Source organism: Oncorhynchus clarkii, chromosome 12 (assembly GCF_045791955.1).
Source record: "Oncorhynchus clarkii lewisi isolate Uvic-CL-2024 chromosome 12, UVic_Ocla_1.0, whole genome shotgun sequence".
Lineage (NCBI taxonomy): Eukaryota > Metazoa > Chordata > Actinopteri > Salmoniformes > Salmonidae > Oncorhynchus > Oncorhynchus clarkii.
In genome coordinates, this window is record NC_092158.1 from 64,353,640 (window position 1) to 64,372,708 (window position 19,069).

A 19,069-nucleotide genomic window follows, 5' to 3' on the forward strand; every position below is an offset into this window, starting at 1 on the left:
TAAGGATATATGAATGAGTGATGGTACAGAGCAGCATAGGCAAGATACAGTAGATGGTATCGAGTACAGTATGTACAAATGAGATGAGTATGTAAACAAAAAGTGGCATAGTTTAAAGTGGCTAGTGATACATGTATTACATAAGGATACAGTCGATGATATAGAGTACAGTATATACGTATGCATATGAGATGAATAATGTAGGGTAAGTAACATTATATAAGGTAGCATTGTTTAAAGTGGCTAGTGATATATTTACATCATTTCCCATCAATTCCCATTATTAAAGTGGCTGGAGTTGAGTCAGTGTCAGTGTGTTGGCAGCAGCCACTCAGTGTTAGTGGTGGCTGTTTAACAGTCTGATGGCCTTGAGATAGAAGCTGTTTTTCAGTCTCTCGGTCCCAGCTTTGATGCACCTGTACTGACCTCGCCTTCTGGATGATAGCGGGGTGAACAGGCAGTGGCTCGGGTGGTTGATGTCCTTATTTTCCTGACACCACACTCCGAGGGCCCTCACCTCCTCCCTGTAGGCCGTCTCGTCGTTGTTGGTAATCAAGCCTACCACTGTTGTGTCGTCCGCAAACTTGATGATTGAGTTGGAGGCGTGCGTGGCCACGCAGTCGTGGGTGAACAGGGAGTACAGGAGAGGGCTCAGAACGCACCCTTGTGGGGCCCCAGTGTTGAGGATCAGCTGGGAGGAGATGTTGTTGCCTACCCTCACCACCTGGGGGCGGCCCGTCAGGAAGTCCAGTACCCAGTTGCACAGGGCGGGGTCGAGACCCAGGGTCTCGAGCTTGATGACGAGCTTGGAGGGTACTATGGTGTTGAATGCCGAGCTGTAGTCGATGAACAGCATTCTCACATAGGTATTCCTCTTGTCCAGATGGGTTAGGGCAGTGTGCAGTGTGGTTGAGATTGCATCGTCTGTGGACCTATTTGGGCGGTAAGCAAATTGGAGTGGGTCTAGGGTGTCAGGTAGGGTGGAGGTGATATGGTCCTTGACTAGTCTCTCAAAGCACTTCATGATGACGGAAGTGAGTGCTACGGGGCGGTAGTCGTTTAGCTCAGTTACCTTAGCTTTCTTGGGAACAGGAACAATGGTGGCCCTCTTGAAGCATGTGGGAACAGCAGACTGGTATAGGGATTGATTGAATATGTCCGTAAACACACCGGCCAGCTGGTCTGCGCATGCTCTGAGGGCGCGGCTGGGGATGCCGTCTGGGCCTGCAGCCTTGCGAGGGTTAACACGTTTAAATGTCTTACTCACCTCGGCTGCAGTGAAGGAGAGACCGCATGTTTTCGTTGCAGGCCGTGTCAGTGGCACTGTATTGTCCTCAAAGCGGGCAAAAAAGTTATTTAGTCTGCCTAGGAGCAAGACATCCTGGTCCGTGACTGGGCTGGATTTCTTCCTGTAGTCCGTGATTGACTGTAGACCCTGCCACATGCCTCTTGTGTCTGAGCCGTTGAATTGAGATTCTACTTTGTCTCTGTACTGGCGCTTAGCTTGTTTGATAGTGCAGCTATTCCCTCCGCAAGGCTGTTTGTATTCGGTCATGTTACCAGACACCTTGCCCTGATTAAAAGCAGTGGTTCGCGCTTTCAGTTTCACACGAATGCTGCCATCAATCCACGGTTTCTGGTTAGGGAATGTTTTAATCGTTGCTATGGGAACGACATCTTCAACGCACGTTCTAATGAACTCGCACACCGAATCAGCGTATTCGTCAATGTTGTTATCTGACGCAATACGAAACATCTCCCAGTCCACGTGATGGAAGCAGTCTTGGAGTGTGGAGTCAGCTTGGTCGGACCAGCGTTGGACAGACCTCAGCGTGGGAGCCTCTTGTTTTAGTTTCTGTCTGTAGGCAGGGATCAACAAAATGGAGTCGTGGTCAGCTTTTCCGAAAGGGGGGCGGGGCAGGGCCTTATATGCGTCGCGGAAGTTAGAGTAACAATGATCCAAGGTCTTTCCTCCCCTGGTTGCGCAATCAATATGCTGATAAAATTTGGGGAGTCTTGTTTTCAGATTAGCCTTGTTAAAATCCCCAGCTACAATGAATGCAGCCTCCGGATAAATCGTTTCCAGTTTGCAGAGAGTTAAATAAAGCATTTGCTAAACGGCATATTATTAACCAGGAAAAACAGTGCAGAGAGAGGAAGGAGGAATGAAAGAAGTGTACCAGGATCATGTCGAGAAAGAAAACTTAGCTGCAGAAAAAGGCAGGAGAGCAGAATCCACGCAGGCAAACTAGGATTAAAAAGTAACCGCAATAGCTTTTGGCAAAACTTTCCCCATTGCACCAGTAGCTATTTTTAATGCCAATGCCCGAGAGAGAAAAGGAACAGAACAGGCCGTCAACCCAGAGTGGAAGCAAAGGAATTGTCTCTTCAACTTTGATCAATTCAAAATTCCTCTGTCTCTCCCAAGGCTTTTAATTTGTTTCAGAGTGAATCGTCAACAAAAGATATTAAAAAAAAATATATATTTTAAATGTTCACTCAGATGAAGGTAATATTTAACGTGAGAGAAAGAAAGAGGGATAGAGAGAGAGACAAGAGGAGAGGGGTGGAGAGCAAAACAGAAAAAGAACAGAAAGAAGCGAGACTGGTGGTGAAGGGGGAGAGGAGGAGGGGGGGGGGGGTCCTGGCATTTTGAGCAGAACATTTCTTTAACAATGAAAACAATCTACCCAAATGCAGCACTCAGAGGAATTCACCTCCCCTCCCCCACACACTCCCCACTCCCTCCCTCCGCCCCAACATTACCATATCAAAGCCCTGAGTTCAGAGCAAGTCTTCTCTTTCAAGAATGGGAGCGAGGCGAAGGGAGAGAAGGAGGGGGAGAGGACAAGACCGAAGCAGCAGGAGTAGACCAGAGCACTGAGTTTGCTTTTATCTCTGCTGTTCAGTGTGGGTGTGTGTTCGTTCATGCCTGTGTGTAAAGACTGCAGAAAATCTAGTAGAGATACTAGAGGACTACTGATTGGGGCCTTCCATAGGCTGCAGCAGAGAGAGAGAGAGAGACCTACGCCTTCACTATATAGAAATACTAAAACAGTAAAGAAATATGCTAAGCAAAAAGAAAAAACAGGTATCAGCAGAAATCCGCTCAATGTAATTTAGGCTTTGGTGGTATACCGTATACTGGGGTATTTGGAAATAGACAGGGCTTAGACTGCTTAAAAATCCTTCTTTAACCAGTCTCCTCTCCTTCAATCTACCCTGATTGAAGGCTGAACAGCCTGACAGTATTTTTCAATAGTGTCAAAACTATCACTTTTTTTGTAGCTACTTTTAAGTAAATAACAGCAGTCAACTATGTGTTATGAGTTAAATTAGATTGTGTTCTTCAATTCATACATTTTTCATTATGAAAAATGCCGGTAGTACCCAGTCACATGGCGCTTGTTTACAAGCACGGCAGGCCCATTAGGCAGGATTAAGTGGCCACCTACAGCACGAGATTGACGAGGGTGGGATTTTCTGAGCTAAAACTGATTAAGACGCACCGCCAACACCACACTGTTTTTTTACATTTTATTTAACCTTTATTTAAACTAGGCAAGTCAGTTAAGAACACATTATTATTTACAATGACAGCCTACCAGGGAACAGTGGGTTAACGGCCTTTTTCAGGGGCAGAACGACAGATTTTTACCTTGTCAGCTCAGGGATTTGATCCAGCAACCTTTTGGTTATTGGCCCAACCACTAGAACACCTGCCGCCACGACTGTGGCCCTAAAACAATGACAATTTCTCTAAACCAGTGACATAGCGGCTTTTTAGGTGAGCGTTGATGATACACATGGGTGCAAAATATCCTCTTAACTTCTTAAGGTGTAGGGGGCAGCATTTTCACTTTTGGATAAATAGCGTGCCCAATTTCAACTACCAGGTACTCATGCCAAGAATATAAGATATGCATATTATTAGTAGATTATTTCTATTATTGGATTGAAAACACTGAAGTTTCTAAAACTGTTTGAATCATGTCTGTGAGTATAACAGAACTTATGTAGCAGGCAAAACCCAGAGGACTAACCGTTCAGAAGTCTTTATTTTTTTGAGGTCTGTCTGTTCAGTGGGTTCTCATTGGGAAACAATATTTCTTAGGAACTGGTTTCAGTTCCTACCACTTCCACTGGATGTCACCAGTCTTTGGAATTTGGTTGAGGTTATTCATTTAAAAAAACATTTTATCTTTATTACCTTTATTGAACTAGGCAAGTCAGTTAAGAAAAACGTCTTATTTTCAAAGACGGCCTAGGAACAGTGGGTTAACTGCCTGTTCAGGGGCAGAACGACAGATTTGTACCTTGTCAGCTCTGGAGTTTGAACTTGCAACTTTCCGGGTTACTAGTCCAACGCTCTAACCACTTGGCTACCCTGCCGCCCCATTTGTGCAATGAATAAGTACGGCTATCTAAGAACTGCGCAACGCGCCAAATAAATGGACATTTTGGATATATATATGGACGGAATTAATCGAACAAAAGGACCAATTCTAATGTTTATGGGACATATTGAGTGCCAACAGAAGAAGCTCGTCAAAGGTAAGGCATGTTTTATATTTTATTTCTGCGTTTTGTGTAGCGTCTGCAGGGTTGAAATATGCTACCCTTTTTGTTTACGGTTGTGCTATCATCAGATAATAGCTTCTTATGCTTACGCCGAAAATCCTTTTTAAAATCTGACATGTTGGCTGGATTCACAACGAGTGTAGCTTTAATTTAGTATCTTACATGTGTGATTTAATGAAAGTTAGATTTTTATATCAATTTATTTGAATTTGCCGCGCTGCATTTTCCCTGGCTTTTGGCCAAGAGGGACGCAAGCAAGCGTCCCCTATACCATAAGAAGTTAAGGATCGCACCCATTTTAGCATAAAATGACATACCACAGTCTAACTGCCTGTAGCTCAGGACCTGAAGCAAGGACATGCATATTATTGATAACATTTGAAAGGAAACCCTTTGAAGTTTTTGGAAATGTGAAATGAATGTAGGAGAACACATTACATCTGGTAAAAGATAATGCAAACAAAAAAAACAGTTTTAAAATGAGTTCCATCATCTTTGAAATGCAAGAGAACGGCCATAACGAGAAATATATATACACACACATATTAGAGGTAGACCGATTAATTAGGGCCGATTTCAAGTTTTCATAACAAATGGAAATCGGTATTTTTGGACACCGATTTGGCCGAATTGTTTATTTATTTTTTAAACAACTTTATTTAACTAGGCAAGTCAGTTAAGAACACATTCTTATTTTCAATCACGGCCTAGGAACGGTGGGTTAATTGCCTTGTTCAGGGGCAGAACGACAGATTTTTACCTTGTCAGGTCGGGGATTCAATCTTGCAATCTTACGGTTAACTAGTCCAACGCTCTAACCACCTGCCTTACATTGCACTCCACAAGGAGCCTGCCTGTTACGTGAATGCAGTAAGAAGCCAAGGTAAGTTGCTAGCTAGCATTAAACTTATTTTATAAAAAACAATCCTTCACTAGTTAACTACACGTGGTTGATGATATTACTAGTTTATCTAGCGTGTCCTGTGTTGCATATAATCGATGCAGTGCGCATTCACGAAAAAGAACGTGTACCTAACCATAAACATCAACGCCTTTCTTAAAATCAATACACAAGTATATATTTTTAAACCTACATATTTAGTTAATATTGCCTGCTAACATGAATTTCTTTTAACTAGGGAAATGGTGTCACTTCTCTTACAACAGAGTCAGGTTATATGCAGCAGTTTGGGCCGCCTGGCTCGTTGCGAACTGTGTGAAGACTATTTCTTCCTAACAAAGACAGCCAACTTCGCCAAACGGGGGATGATTTAACAAAAGTGCATTTGCAAAAAAAGCACAATCGTTGCACGACTGTACCTAACCATAAACATCAATGCCTTTCTTAAAATCAATACACAGAAGTATATATTTTTACACCTGCATATTTAGCTGAAAGAAATCCAGGTTAGCAGGCAATATTAACAAGGTGAAATTGTGTCACTTCCCTTGCGTTCATTGCACGCAGAGTCAGGGTATATGCAGCAGTTTGGGCCGCCTGGCTCGTTGCAAACTAATTTGCCAGAATTTTACCATTATGATGACATAACATTGAAGGTTGTGCAATGTAACAGGAATATTTAGACTTACGGATGCCACCCGTTAGATAAAATACGTAACGGTTCCGTATTTCACTGAAAGAATAAATGTTTTGTTTTCGAAATGATAGTTTCTGGATTCGACCATATTAATGACCTAAGACTTATATTTCTGTTTGTTATTATGTTATAATTAAGTCTATGATTTGATATTTGATAGAGCAGTCTGACTGAGCGATGGTAGGCAGCAGCAGGCTCATACGCATTAATTCAAACAGCACTTTTGTGCGTTTTGCCAGCAGCTCTTCGCAATGCTTCAAGCATTGAGCCGTTTATGACTTCAAGCCTATCAACTCACGAGATTAGGCTGGCGTAACCAATGTGAAATGGCTAGCTAGTTAGCGAGGTGCACGCTAATAGCTTTTCAATCGGTGACATCACTCGCTCTGAGACTTGGAGTAGTTGTTCCCCTTGCCCTTGCTCTGGCTTTTGTGGAGTGATGCTTCGAGGGTGGCTGTTGTGGATGTGTTCCTGGGTCGAGCCCAGGTAGGGGCGAGGAGAGGGATGGAAGCTATACCGTTACACTGGCAATACTATAGTGCCTATAAGAACATCCAATACAAATACTACAGAGAGAAATAGTCCTATAATAACTACAACCTATAACTACATACCTGGGAATATTGAAGACTCATGTTAAAAGGAACCACCAGCTTACACATGTTCTCATGTTCTGAGCAAAGAACTTCAACGTTAGTTTTTTTTTTTTTACATGGCACATATTGCACTTTTACGTTCTCCAACACTGTTTTTGCATTATTTAAACCAAATTGAATATGTTTAATTATTTATTTGATGCTAAATTGATTTGATTGATGTATTAAGTTAAAATAAGTGTTCATTCAGTGTTGTTGTAATTGTCATTATTACAAATAAATAAATATTAAAACCGTCCGATTAATCTGTATTTTTTTGGTCCTCCAATAATCGGTATCGGCATTGAAAAATCATAATCTGTTGACACCTGTGTGTGTGTGTGTGTGTGTATATATATACATACATATATACATACATACATGTATGTATATATACACACACATACACACGGTGAAATACCATTGTGTACAACCACAGCAGCAAGATGTGTGACCTGTTGCCACAAGAAAAGGGCAACCAGTGGAGAACAAACACCATTGTAAATAAAACCTTTCTTCCTACATTAAATCAGTTTGATTTTCTCTTTCCTACTTCAACTATTTGCACATTGTAACATTTGAAATGTCTATTCTTTTAACTTTTTTTGTGTGTCATGTTGACTGTTCATTTCTGATTGTTAATTTCCCTTGTTTATTGTCTATTTAACTTGCCATGGCAAATGTAAACATATTTACCATGCCAATAAAGCCCTTTGAATTGAATTAGGAGAGGAGAGAGGAGAGGAGGATACAGAGAGCAGGAGGAAGGGATGATTTCTATTGACATTCCAGAGACACATCATGGAGCCTGCAGGGGGTCTTGTGGAGATACAGGGAAATGGCAGAGCAGGTAGGCCTATACGCATCTGGTAGGAAGAGGGGCACTAAATACAGAATAGCCAGCAGACTGGAGCAGAGGTGAAGATGATAGACCATAACATTGGCCTACATACAACCACAGGTATTGTAACACTTCAACAAGCCGCTTTGCATGGATGCAAGTAAACTGAACAAAAACATAAGACGCAACATGTAAAGTGTTGGTCCCATGTTTCATAAGCTGAAATAGAAAAAGATCCCAGACATTTTCCATACGCACAAAAAGCTAAATTTCTCTCCAATTTGGGGCACATATTTCTTTACATCCCTGCTAGTGAGCATTTCTCCTTTGCGAAGATAATCCATCCACCTGACAGGTGTGGCATATCAAGAAGCTGATTGAATCGCATGATTACACAGCTGCACCCTGTGCTGGGGACAATAAAAGGCCACCTAAAAACGTGCAGTTTTGTCACAACGTCACAGACGTCTCAAGTTGAGGATGTGTGCAAATGTCATGCTGACTGCAGGAATGTCCACCAGAGCGGTTTCCAGATAATTTAATGCTTTCTACCAAATGCCACCTCCAACGTTGTTTTAGGGAATTTGGCATTACGTCCAACTGGCCTCAACTGCAGACCACGTGTTTGCACAACCGAATAATTTCTGTCAAAAATCGTCTCAGGGAAGCTCATTTGCGTGTGCGTCGTCTCCACCAGGGTCTTGACCTGACTGCGTCGTAACCGACTTCAGTGTGCAAATGCTCACCTTCGTAGGGCCACTGGCACGCTAGAGAAGTGTCCTCTTCAGGGATGAATCCCGGTTGCAACTGTACCAGGCAGGTGGCAGACAGTGTGATTGGCATCGTGTGAGTGATTGTTGGCCGATGTCAACATTGTGAACACAGTGCCCCATGGTGGCGGTGGGGTTATGGTATAGACAGGCATAAGACAACACATAAGATAACAATAGCATTTTATGGATGGCAATTTGAATGCACAGAGATACCGTGACGAGATCCTGAAGCCCATTGTAGTGCCATTCATCTGCCACCATTACCTCATGTTTCAGCATGATAATGCACAGCCCCAAGTCGCAAAGATCTGTACACAATTCCTGGAAGCTGAAAATGTCCCAGTTCTTCCATTGCCTTCATACTCACCAGGCATGTCATCCATTGAGCATGTTTGGGATGCTGTGGATCAATGTGTACGACAGCGTGTTCCAGGTCTCGCAAATATCCAGCAATTCGTGCAGTCATTGAAGAGGAGTGGGACAACATTCCACAGGCCACAATCAACAGCCTGATCAACTCTATGCGAGTAGATGTGCAGAGCTGCATGAGGTAAATGGTGGTCACACCAGATACTGACTGGTTTTCTGATCCATGCCACTTCCAGGTTTTTTTAAAAGGCATCTGTGACCAAACAATGCATATCTGCATTCCCAGGCATGGGAAATCCATAGATTTGAGCCTAATGAATTTATTTAATTCAACTGTTTTCCTTATATGAACGCAGTGAAATTGCATTTATATATTTTGTTCAGTGTATTTAATGTAATAACCACAGCAAAGCTGAAGGTGACATCCAAACCAACCTGATATAACCTATAACTCCCACCGCCTCCATTCCATCCCCACATTTTCAGGCCTCTCTCCACTAGAAGGCTTAATGTGAAATATCGAAGTGAATGGCATTAGGGTAAATAAGGCCACAAGTTGCCTGGGCAACAAGTTGCCTGGGCAACAAGTTGCCTGGGCAACAGGCTATCCCCCACCCATTCAAGCCTACCCTTTAGTCTGGTCCTATCAGGAGAGAGCAATAATGCACTACTGAAAGGTCACCACAACAGGCGGCAGTGCAGCAGCACTTTCAAACTGTATTGCAAAAGGAGAGGGAAGAGAGGAGGGAGCAGAGGAGGATGGGGACGTAATTTAAGGCAGGGAAAGGAGAGAATCCATGAAAAAGAGAGGTAAAAGAGTGGAGAGAAAGGAGGGCAGGTAGCTGTAAAGCCCAGCCCATCTCCTCCTACGCTAGTCACCACAACCATCAATCTGCCATCCATCCATCCACTCCTGAGCTGGCCTCCTCCTTTGAACAATGCCAGAGAGAGCTGCCCGCTAGCTAGCTGACTGGAATAGCTAATAAGATAGGAACGGATAACTTTTCAATGAGAGCCATGGCTGGTCTGGAAAAGCTACACTACATGACCAATAGTATGTGGACATCTGCTCGGTGAACATCTCCTTCCAAAATCCTGGGCATTAATATGGAGTTGGTCCCCCGTTTGCTGCTATAACAGCCTGCACTCTTCTGGGATGGCTTTCCACTAGATGTTGGAACATTGCTGCGGGGACTTGCATCCATTCAGCCACAAGAGCATTAGTGAGGTCGGGCACTGCTGTTGGGCGATTAGGCCTGGCTCGCAGTCAGCGTTCCAATTCATCCCAAAGGTTTTCGATGGAGTTGAGGTCAGGGCTCTGTGCAGGCCAGTCAAGTTCTTCCACACCGATCAACAAACCATTTCTATATGGACCTCGCTTTGTGCACAGGGGCATTGTCATGCTGAAACAGGAAAGAGCCTTCCCCAAACGGTTGCCACAAAGTTGGAAGCACAGAATCGTCTAGAATGTCATTGTATGCTGTAGCGTTAAGATTTCCCTTCCCTGAAAATAAGGGGACTAGCCGAACCATGAACAAAAATACACTAAAAATAGCCCCAGACCATTATTCCTCCTCCAAACTTTACAGTTGGCAATATGCATTTGGGCAGGTACTGTTCTTCTGGCATCCGCCAAACCCAGATTTCTCTGTCGGACTGACAGATTCTGAAGCGTGATTCATCCCCCTAGAGAACATGTTTCCACTACTCCAGAGTCCAATGGCGGTGAGCTTTACACCACTCTAGTCAACGCTTGGCATTGCGCACGGTGATCTTAGGCTTGTGTGCGCGGCTGCTCGGCCATGGAAACCCATGAAGCTCCCGACGAACAGTTCTTGTGCTGACATTGCTTCCAGAGGAGGTTTGGATCTCGCTAATAAATGTTGCAACCGAAGACAAATTATTTTTACACATTACGCGCTTCAGAACTCGGCGGTCCCGTTCTGTGAGCTTGTGTGGCTTACCACTTCATGGCTGAGCAGTTGTTGTTCCTAGACATTTCCACTTCCCAATAACAGTTAACCGGGGCAGAAAGTTTACGAACTGACTTGTTGGAAAAGTGCCATCCTATGACGGTGCCACATTGAAAGTCACTAAGCTCTTCAGTAAGGCAAATCTACTGTCAATGTTTGTCTATGGAGATTGCATGGCTGTGTGCTCAATTTAATACACCCGTCAGCAACGGGCGTGCCTCGTAGCCGAATCCACTCATTTGAAGGGGTGTCCACATTCACTCATACTCATATATATATATATATAAATAAATAAAAAGTATGGTCACAGATCCTTTCCCTGACTGAAATTGCTCCCAGACAAGTAAAGTGTACTCCACATTGATGAAATTAGCGCGATCGCTTCCAGCAGGTTAAGATCACCTCAGCATAACAAAAACCACCATCTAATTTCCTTTCGAACCTCAGCTACCAAATCAACCAATGAGATCAATACACAGTGTTATCTGAGGTATAAATAGGTAATGAACCAGGTGCCAAGGGAACCATTAACGAACCAATGGAGGCACCCATAGGGCCTATGTCTGAAACAAACAACCTGGAAATACAGGTCATGCTTACACCAATCCAATGCTTTGAAACGTGTCGGGTGGGGGGGTTAAGATACCATTTTATTGTCTGTTTTCACAGAAATGTGTGTTTGCGATATAAAACAATTCCTATTGAGTGCACATTTCAGTAGAAATGGTAGCGAACTGGGATTCAGGCAGACTGGGATGAGAGTTGAGAACAAAAAAGGGAAGTGGAGACTCACCCGTCTTCTCTTTGATCTCACACAGAACGCTGAAGAGGGCGGGCTTCATTCTGTGACAGTTCAGGGCGTGTTTCCTACCGGCGAGAAAGGAGAGAGCGAGGGGGAGAAGAGAGAGAGAGCGGGTTGGAGGTAAGATAAGGAGATGCAGGTACATCTTCTAGTCATTTCATAGTATGTGCCGTTCCAAGGAAAAGAGAGCTAGGTTGGAGTCGATGAGGTTCGTCCCATCCAGCGTTGATATGGTTGAGCAAGGTTCTGTATTAGTGGATTTCTAAAAGCTAATATAAACAAAATACAAAAAAAAAAGGAAAACAGTTGTATTACCACAGGAATTAAACAAAGAAATGATCTACATCTGGGTTACAAGCTCTGATACTAATGAATGACAAAGATATAGGTCTAGAATACATCCACAGTTTCACATTGATTTTAATAGCTCGGCCCCCCGTAGCACAGTAAAGTTCCCTCCCAAGCCATGTTACTTTTGTACCCGCACAGCAATTTTTTGTTGAAAGCATACTCTGCTGAACACCCACTCAGTGACACTTGACTTTTAATTATATTATAAACTCTCAATTAGAATATTCAATTAAAACAAACTAATGGGCCATGCTCCATCACTGCTTAGTGCTCGCTCACATGCGCACAAACTGTACAGCAGTGGTAGTCAGGGCCTTATTACTGACGGGCACGCAGGGCATGCGCCCAGGGGCCCCGACTTCCAGCCCCCCCCCCACACACACACACAAAATATTAATATTTCCAGAGGCAGCCCCCCCCAAAAAAAAAAAACTTTGTTAGGGACTCAAACTGCTCAGATAGCATATGAATGTGTCTTAAGCCACGCCAAAATGTGTAGAATAGTAGGACATATGCTTTTAAACTGCAAAAATTCTCTCTCAACCTCATGGCAAAATGTGTGGAATAGCAGTATTACCACTGGTAGTCATTGCAAAGCTTGTGAGCTGCATGCTGCTCTCAGGAACTTAAATGGCGGCTTGTGAAAATTCATTTTTTAGCAGGGGGTTCTTGCCCAGGGGCTCATAATATTTAAGAGGCCTTGACATTAAAGTCTGAAAATCCCTGTACACACACACATAGAAACATGACTCACATATTCATCATTGCTCTGATCTGTGCAGCTTCAGTGAAGAGCTTAATATTGAGCCCTTCCAGAGTGTCATGTCCCTAGAGCTGTGGTCCTCATCTGAAGGGAACCTTTATGATTTTTTTTTATTTTTATCGTCTATGCCTATTTATAACATCTCATTTTCAAACGTATGAAATACATTGGGAGATCATGTGCTGAAATACACGACAGCTAAAACGTACATTCGTGGATTTGATGGATAACAAAAATAAATAAATCACCAAATAACAGGTTAAAAATAATACTACCCAAAAGGAGAGATGGACAAAGTGTTCAACTGATAAACTTTTGAAACGGACCCGACACAGGCATCTGAGGGAGAATGAAAACAACCAAGACAAATGAATATGAGTAGGCAACACCTAACCTCAACTCCACTCGTGTCCATGTAGGAGGCCTAACCTAGGCTATATCATATTGGGAAATGCGTGAGCATTTTTTTGCTGATAAGAAGTGTATATTGATGCGTCTGCCAATAACGAGGGGTTCGCTCGTTACGTTACTCCTTCGAGCGAGCGCATAATTGTGTCCACCTGTATGTGAGTCTTAATTCTATGTAGCCTTTATTTACACAGGTTTGTCTCACTGAGCTTACATTTTCGAGAGCTGCTCAGGAAAAAACATATTTTTTTTATTTGAAAAATCACTGCTGGATTTGAGTGGGAGAGGGGCTATGGAGGGAGGTGGGAGTCAGGGGGTGGGGGGGTATGAGCAGGAGCAGGTGTGGTGCTCGTCCTTTCATGGGGCATGCGGTCGGTCCTGTGGGTCCGGTAGACTTATACACTACTGACCTGTGCTGGAAGTTGAGCGGCAGGCCACCTCCTGCCGTGCCCCCCCCAGCTTCCCCTCCCTCTGCAGGGTCATCTGATCCGCCCCAGTGCGCCGGCGACTCCTCTGGCCAGCATCTGGACATGGGGTAACAGGGAGGAGAGGGTGAGGGGCGGGCAGGACAGGTAGTGCACTAGTTGTCGTCGTCGTCTCATCTGTTATCTCCGCTACCACCCAGATAGAACGGCTAATGTTTTCCTATCACACTAGGTCAGACCAGGTACGCAGTTCCCTAGCACCACTGTTGTCCATCTCATCGGTTCTCTCATGCCACCCGGCCCAGAAAGTAACACCCCACACTCCAGGTCAGTATAAGGGCTATGTATGCATGCAAGGGGCCCCACAGGTGACATGCATGGCCTAGGTAGGCTACATTTGATGGCGTATGTGTGTGTGTGTGTGCGTGTGTGCGCACAGAGATATGCCAATCAAAGCGGCAGTCACCTCATTTGGCCCTCTTGTTTCGAGTGATAGGAGAGCATTTAGTCAAAATCAAAAGCAAACATTTTTTATCAGAATTTAATAGGCCTTTATCAGACCATCCAAATCATGGACTGGACTAATCCATGATGGGCTATATCATGTCCAAGTCGAAAATCAGCCGTCCATCGACTTCTTTCTCCATCTTGCTGCTGTATGGAAATAAGTAATTGACTGTCATCCCTGGCAAGTTTCCAAATGTATAAGGTGTGTATATGTATTTTGTTAAACTTTCGAATAAAAATAAATCAATCTAGCTTACCTCTGCTGAGAGAAACAACTAGTGTGTAATTTCACTGATCTAGAGCATCTCAAGTCTTCAGACCTGCATATACAACTAATTAGGGTTATGTGTAGGGTTGAGTATCGTGACAACCCTACACATAATAGGATTTAGCTGCTGCCTAAGAGTTTGACTCCATCCTCAGATGAGAAGTACTAAAGGAGCAGGAGAACTGCTAGGCAAGTCATAAATAAATAAAAAATAAATAAAAAAAGAACTGCTCAATTCTGAACATCTCTCAGACACTATAGTACAACAGCCATCTAGAAACACACACAACCACATCGCACACACCATAGAGAAAGAAAAAGAGGCCTTTAACATTGTAAACACACTAACATTATTTTGGACCTACATTTTTTCTTGAGCACGTATTTCAGGTCGTTAATTACGTCTTCAAAGTTATACCCTTAACAGTAAAGGCAATATCCTTGAGTTCATCAGAATCATCATAAGCTGCGTGTAGCGTCCAGCACCCCCCTCCCTCAATTCTCATTAATAGAAGCTAGATTTTCGGACAGCTGCACTCCCGTACACATTATAGGAGAATTGATTGCACCCCGTGCAAAATGAAAAGGATGCACACCATCAGGACGGGAGGGAGTGAATTAATTAAGAGAACCAGGTGGTCAAATGTGGGGTGGAAAATCACTAGCTAATGACACTTCACACACACTGGCCACAGCCTCGTATTGGGACAGCCGCGTCTTTTGTTCACAATTCTGACGCCCCCCCCCCCCCCCCCCCCCCCCCCGACTTCAGCTGACCTACGGCTCCTCGGAGCCACATGGCATATGAATATGGGTAATTTGCTTATTGTCATGCACACACACACACACCCAGTCATGATATGCAAACATATACTCTGCATACATTAACAATTGAAGTGAGAGACCTAAAATATTAATGACTGCTCTGTCAAAACACAAGTGACTGATTAACTTGTCCTATACCATGCTATTATATTTCCATAACCATGTTGATGTGTCATATCAGATATGGCATTGCGAATCATTTTTACAAGCCCACACAAGTGAAGTCCCTCCAACATTTTAACTAACGACCATTTGAATTTGAAAAGCTCATCACCGACAGCGACGGCTCAATTAAAGGAGGCCTGATTAGCATAGATAATGACAATGTAGGAGATTAATCAAGTGTATTTACATGTGTCCAAACTGGCACCCTATTCCCTATATATAGTGCACAACGTAAAAAGTAGTGCACTATAGAGGGAATACGGTGCCATTTGGGACGCATACATAATGGTACTTGCTATTTGGGATCTTTGGGATGTCTCCTCCCTACGTTCACAGTGACGTAGACTCCCCCCCCACTAAATTAATGCTAATGTGTATGAAAGAGGAAAACAGTGACATTTCATAATGTTCATCCACTTTGTATTAAAAAGATGGTGGTCTGACACACTATCATCACTTCAAGATAGGTTTAGTAATAGGGGACAGACAGTACAATGTAGGGTTAGTATTTAAACAAGTTGAAATGTGTTTTTACAAGTGCATACTGCAAATGTATTTGTATTACATGCACTAGTGTCGCATGGTATGGGCATTTGATAGACAAAAGCTTGCTGGGTAAAACTTCAGTTTTCATGTAGTTGTGCCCACTGTTCAAGAGATCGAGGTGAACCGACGAGGCATCATAGATCTGCATGTTATATTTTACATAACCCAGGTAATATTGTTTGCCCTGGCTTTCCAACAACCTAGGAACTAATCAGATGGGCTATTTGCATAAGTGTACATCAAAATATGAACTCAGACACAGATGTCACTATGTCTGAAAACCACAATGCAATGAGAGATGTTCTAATCTTGAGCTGTAAAACACAGGCCCAATAATAGCCTAAAGGAGCCTAACATTAGTCCTTATAGTCCAAAGATCTTACATATTCTGTTTAGAGGCGAATTGGCTCTGCCAGCCAACACAGCCAAATACTCCATCTAAACGTGAATAGATTCTCAATAGCGGTATAGTTCTAGAAACATAAAGCCCTCTTTAATATCAAAATAATTTCACAAATGCAAAACATACACTTACTGTACACTGCTTTAACACAGTTGCAGCAGACAGTATGTTAAACAACAATTTTGTGCGGCGTCAGTTTTCCATTTACACAGGTGTTTAGAGACGCCGAAAGCCAATTGGCACAGGTAGTCGACTGTCTTCTGTAAAACAAGCGCTTTAAGATGGAAATATGGCCATGTGGGAACCCTAAAGCCCTATAAAAAAGGTGTGCAGTAATTTAACTTTTTATTTTAATTAATTTGTATTATTTCTCCCTGATATGAAAGATACGTTCATTATGTTTACAAACTTGTACCACAAACAATGCATGTTAACGTTTAGCATAAATGGTGGGGCTCTTAACACAACTACCCTGGCCAGAAGATACTATTGTCACTAGGCATTAACGGTGGTTTGCGTCTATGAACGGGCTAAGCCAGGGGTGTCAAACTCATTTTGCCACGCGGCCGCATTCGGTTTTCAATGAAGTCCACCCGGAGAGCTGCACTGAAAATGTGTTAATTTCCTTTCCTTCCAAATTTGCAAAAAAAAATCATATTTTGGGGGAATTTGATGCTCCCTGACTGTTTAGCTTTCATTTTGCGAGCTGGACACAGTCAAGAAACTCTATGAATGTAGGTCCATTATCATTTCTACACAGTTAAGATTTTGTTTTAGTAATTTTAAAGTATTTTGACTTCGTTTTCCTCCACACAAAAATATAAATGACTTTACTTAAACCACCCGCAAGATTGGTCCCCTCGCGGGCCGAATCCGGCCCCTGGGCCGTATGTTTGGCACCCCTGGGCTAGGCTATAACGTAGAGCAATATTCTGTGCGTCTGTGTGGGGAGCCTGCTTCTTCTTTTCGTGTAACGTTTGCCCACCATTATATTATTTGTCAGATAATGAAATCTTCTGTTGTTGACAAAACCACAAGTGACTGAATAAAGCAGCGTGCATCACATCAAAAATATCCATAATTGTACTGTACCAGGCAACAAGCGAGCAACAGAACACAAGACAGCATTAACAAAAACATATCTTGTCTCATCTTCACAGCACGTTTTTTTTTACCTGGCCTGCGCCTCGTCCAGGCTTTCGTCTGTGATGGCCATGATCTGTTGTAGAATATCCCCAATGTCTTGTTGCGGTTGACCGAGCTGTTTTCTAACAGAGTCTGGGTCGCCTTGTGATAACCCGCCGAGTCCGGCGAGACCTGCCAGCATTCGCGTCTGATCATCCATAGCTACTTTCAAAGAAACCTAGGTCCTTTCCTCACAATCGAATTCACACAATTAGCCAGATAGCTAGCTAACAATGAAACCCCCAGCGCAAATCATACGCCACTGGCTGATAGTAATTAATTACAGCCAGCTAGTTAACCTAAAAAATACAATTCCAAAGCAGTTCCACATTCATAAACGGTTTGTGCTGCTCGCCGATGTCAATAACCACGGTAAGCTAGCGAATAAATGCTGCTAACTAAGCAACTGGCAAGCTAGCTGTGTAGCCCTAAGAAACATACAGAGGGAAAAAAGCAACGGACACATCCACTAACGATGGAGCTGGCAGACAGCGCCTCACGCTAAAACAAGAAGAAAAGCGTTCTGTCCGGCGAATAAAATATGCATTCAAAATAATGCAAAATAAATAAAGACCAAACAAAATGTCCGAACACCTTTCTAGCTAGAGTCATACGTTAATAAATCACACTTGCGGTGGTTCAAAGGGGCTTATCAAAACAAGAGTACTGTTTTCGCAGACTGGAAAAGGCAGCGCCAGGACCAGTGTGCATCGTTCACAGAACACCAGGTCGCGCTAGCTAGTGTAGCTAATTACCAAATTAGCTCGCTAAGTAGCCAGTTAGCTAGATACTTCAAGTGCGTAAAACAAACTCGTATGGCATCGGTAAAGAAAATAACTAAATTACTATAATTTGATAACACTAGCTATGCAAATAACAGGTAAAGTGTGGGTTAATTTTAGATAACTATGCTGGCGCAAGTAAATAACGCTAACTGAATTAAAAGTGGCAAAACATGTTAACGAGGACCACAATGCTAAAAGCTCAGAACATAACTAGCTAGCTTGATGTGTGATAAAATAGAATCGCAACTGATTGAATTATTCCAAACAAAATTTAGCAAGTGGGCAATGCTAGTTTAAAAGGCAACGACGCTGACATGCTAAATAGTTAGCTAACAACAAAATGATCACCAGTATATTTTTACAGGTCCTCAGTTGGGACAGTCATTCTCCTCCCACGTAAAAAAAAATAATAATAATCACGTTTGAGGAAAAAAATGTTTGCTGAAAGTTATAATGTCATTCTTTTCCACCGGGCAGCCACGGAAAGTTGAATTCCGTAACACTCTTGGCTGCAGTAGTGTGTGTTTTCTCAGATCTTTTTCCCCGATAAAGGTTAGCGCTTTCCTTTGCTGTTTTCTCCCTGCTGCTCATGAAGTCACAGCCAACTCTGTGACCATACAATATCGCGCATTCAATTCACGATGCTACTGCGTCAGATTGTATTTGATTAGATATTTACTTTCCATGTGATTTTTTTATAGACATTTTCCTGTTTCATATAAACTAATCCAGGGCCATATGAAAAACTTCAGTCGGCTAATTTTAGACTTTTGTATTGAACCAGTTTCGCTCCCTTCTCTGACATGCAGATGACCCTAATCAGTGTTTGCCCACTGAGCTAAGGCTGGCATTCAGGTCACAGGCAT

The 19,069-nt window shown here is 42.9% G+C and overlaps 1 protein-coding gene across 4 annotated transcripts in view; it reads right to left on the reverse strand.

The window, feature by feature from the left end:
* Nucleotides 1–18,834, reverse strand: part of LOC139421030 (pre-B-cell leukemia transcription factor 1-like) — a 51,960-nt gene extending 33,126 nt beyond the window's left edge. For 2 of the 4 annotated variants that reach the window (XM_071171507.1, XM_071171510.1), the window contains exons 1-2: nt 17,409–18,580; nt 11,564–11,637 (exon numbers count right to left, since the gene is read on the reverse strand). In XM_071171507.1, the coding sequence (XP_071027608.1) occupies nt 11,564–11,637; nt 17,409–17,578 (244 nt within the window). In that variant the 5' untranslated portion in view covers nt 17,579–18,580. Of the gene's footprint in view, nt 1–11,563; nt 11,638–13,504; nt 13,619–17,408 lie in introns of all 4 variants that reach the window. The other 2 variants (XM_071171508.1, XM_071171509.1) reach the window with 2 other exon arrangements.
* Between the last annotated feature and the right edge of the window lie 235 nt (nt 18,835–19,069).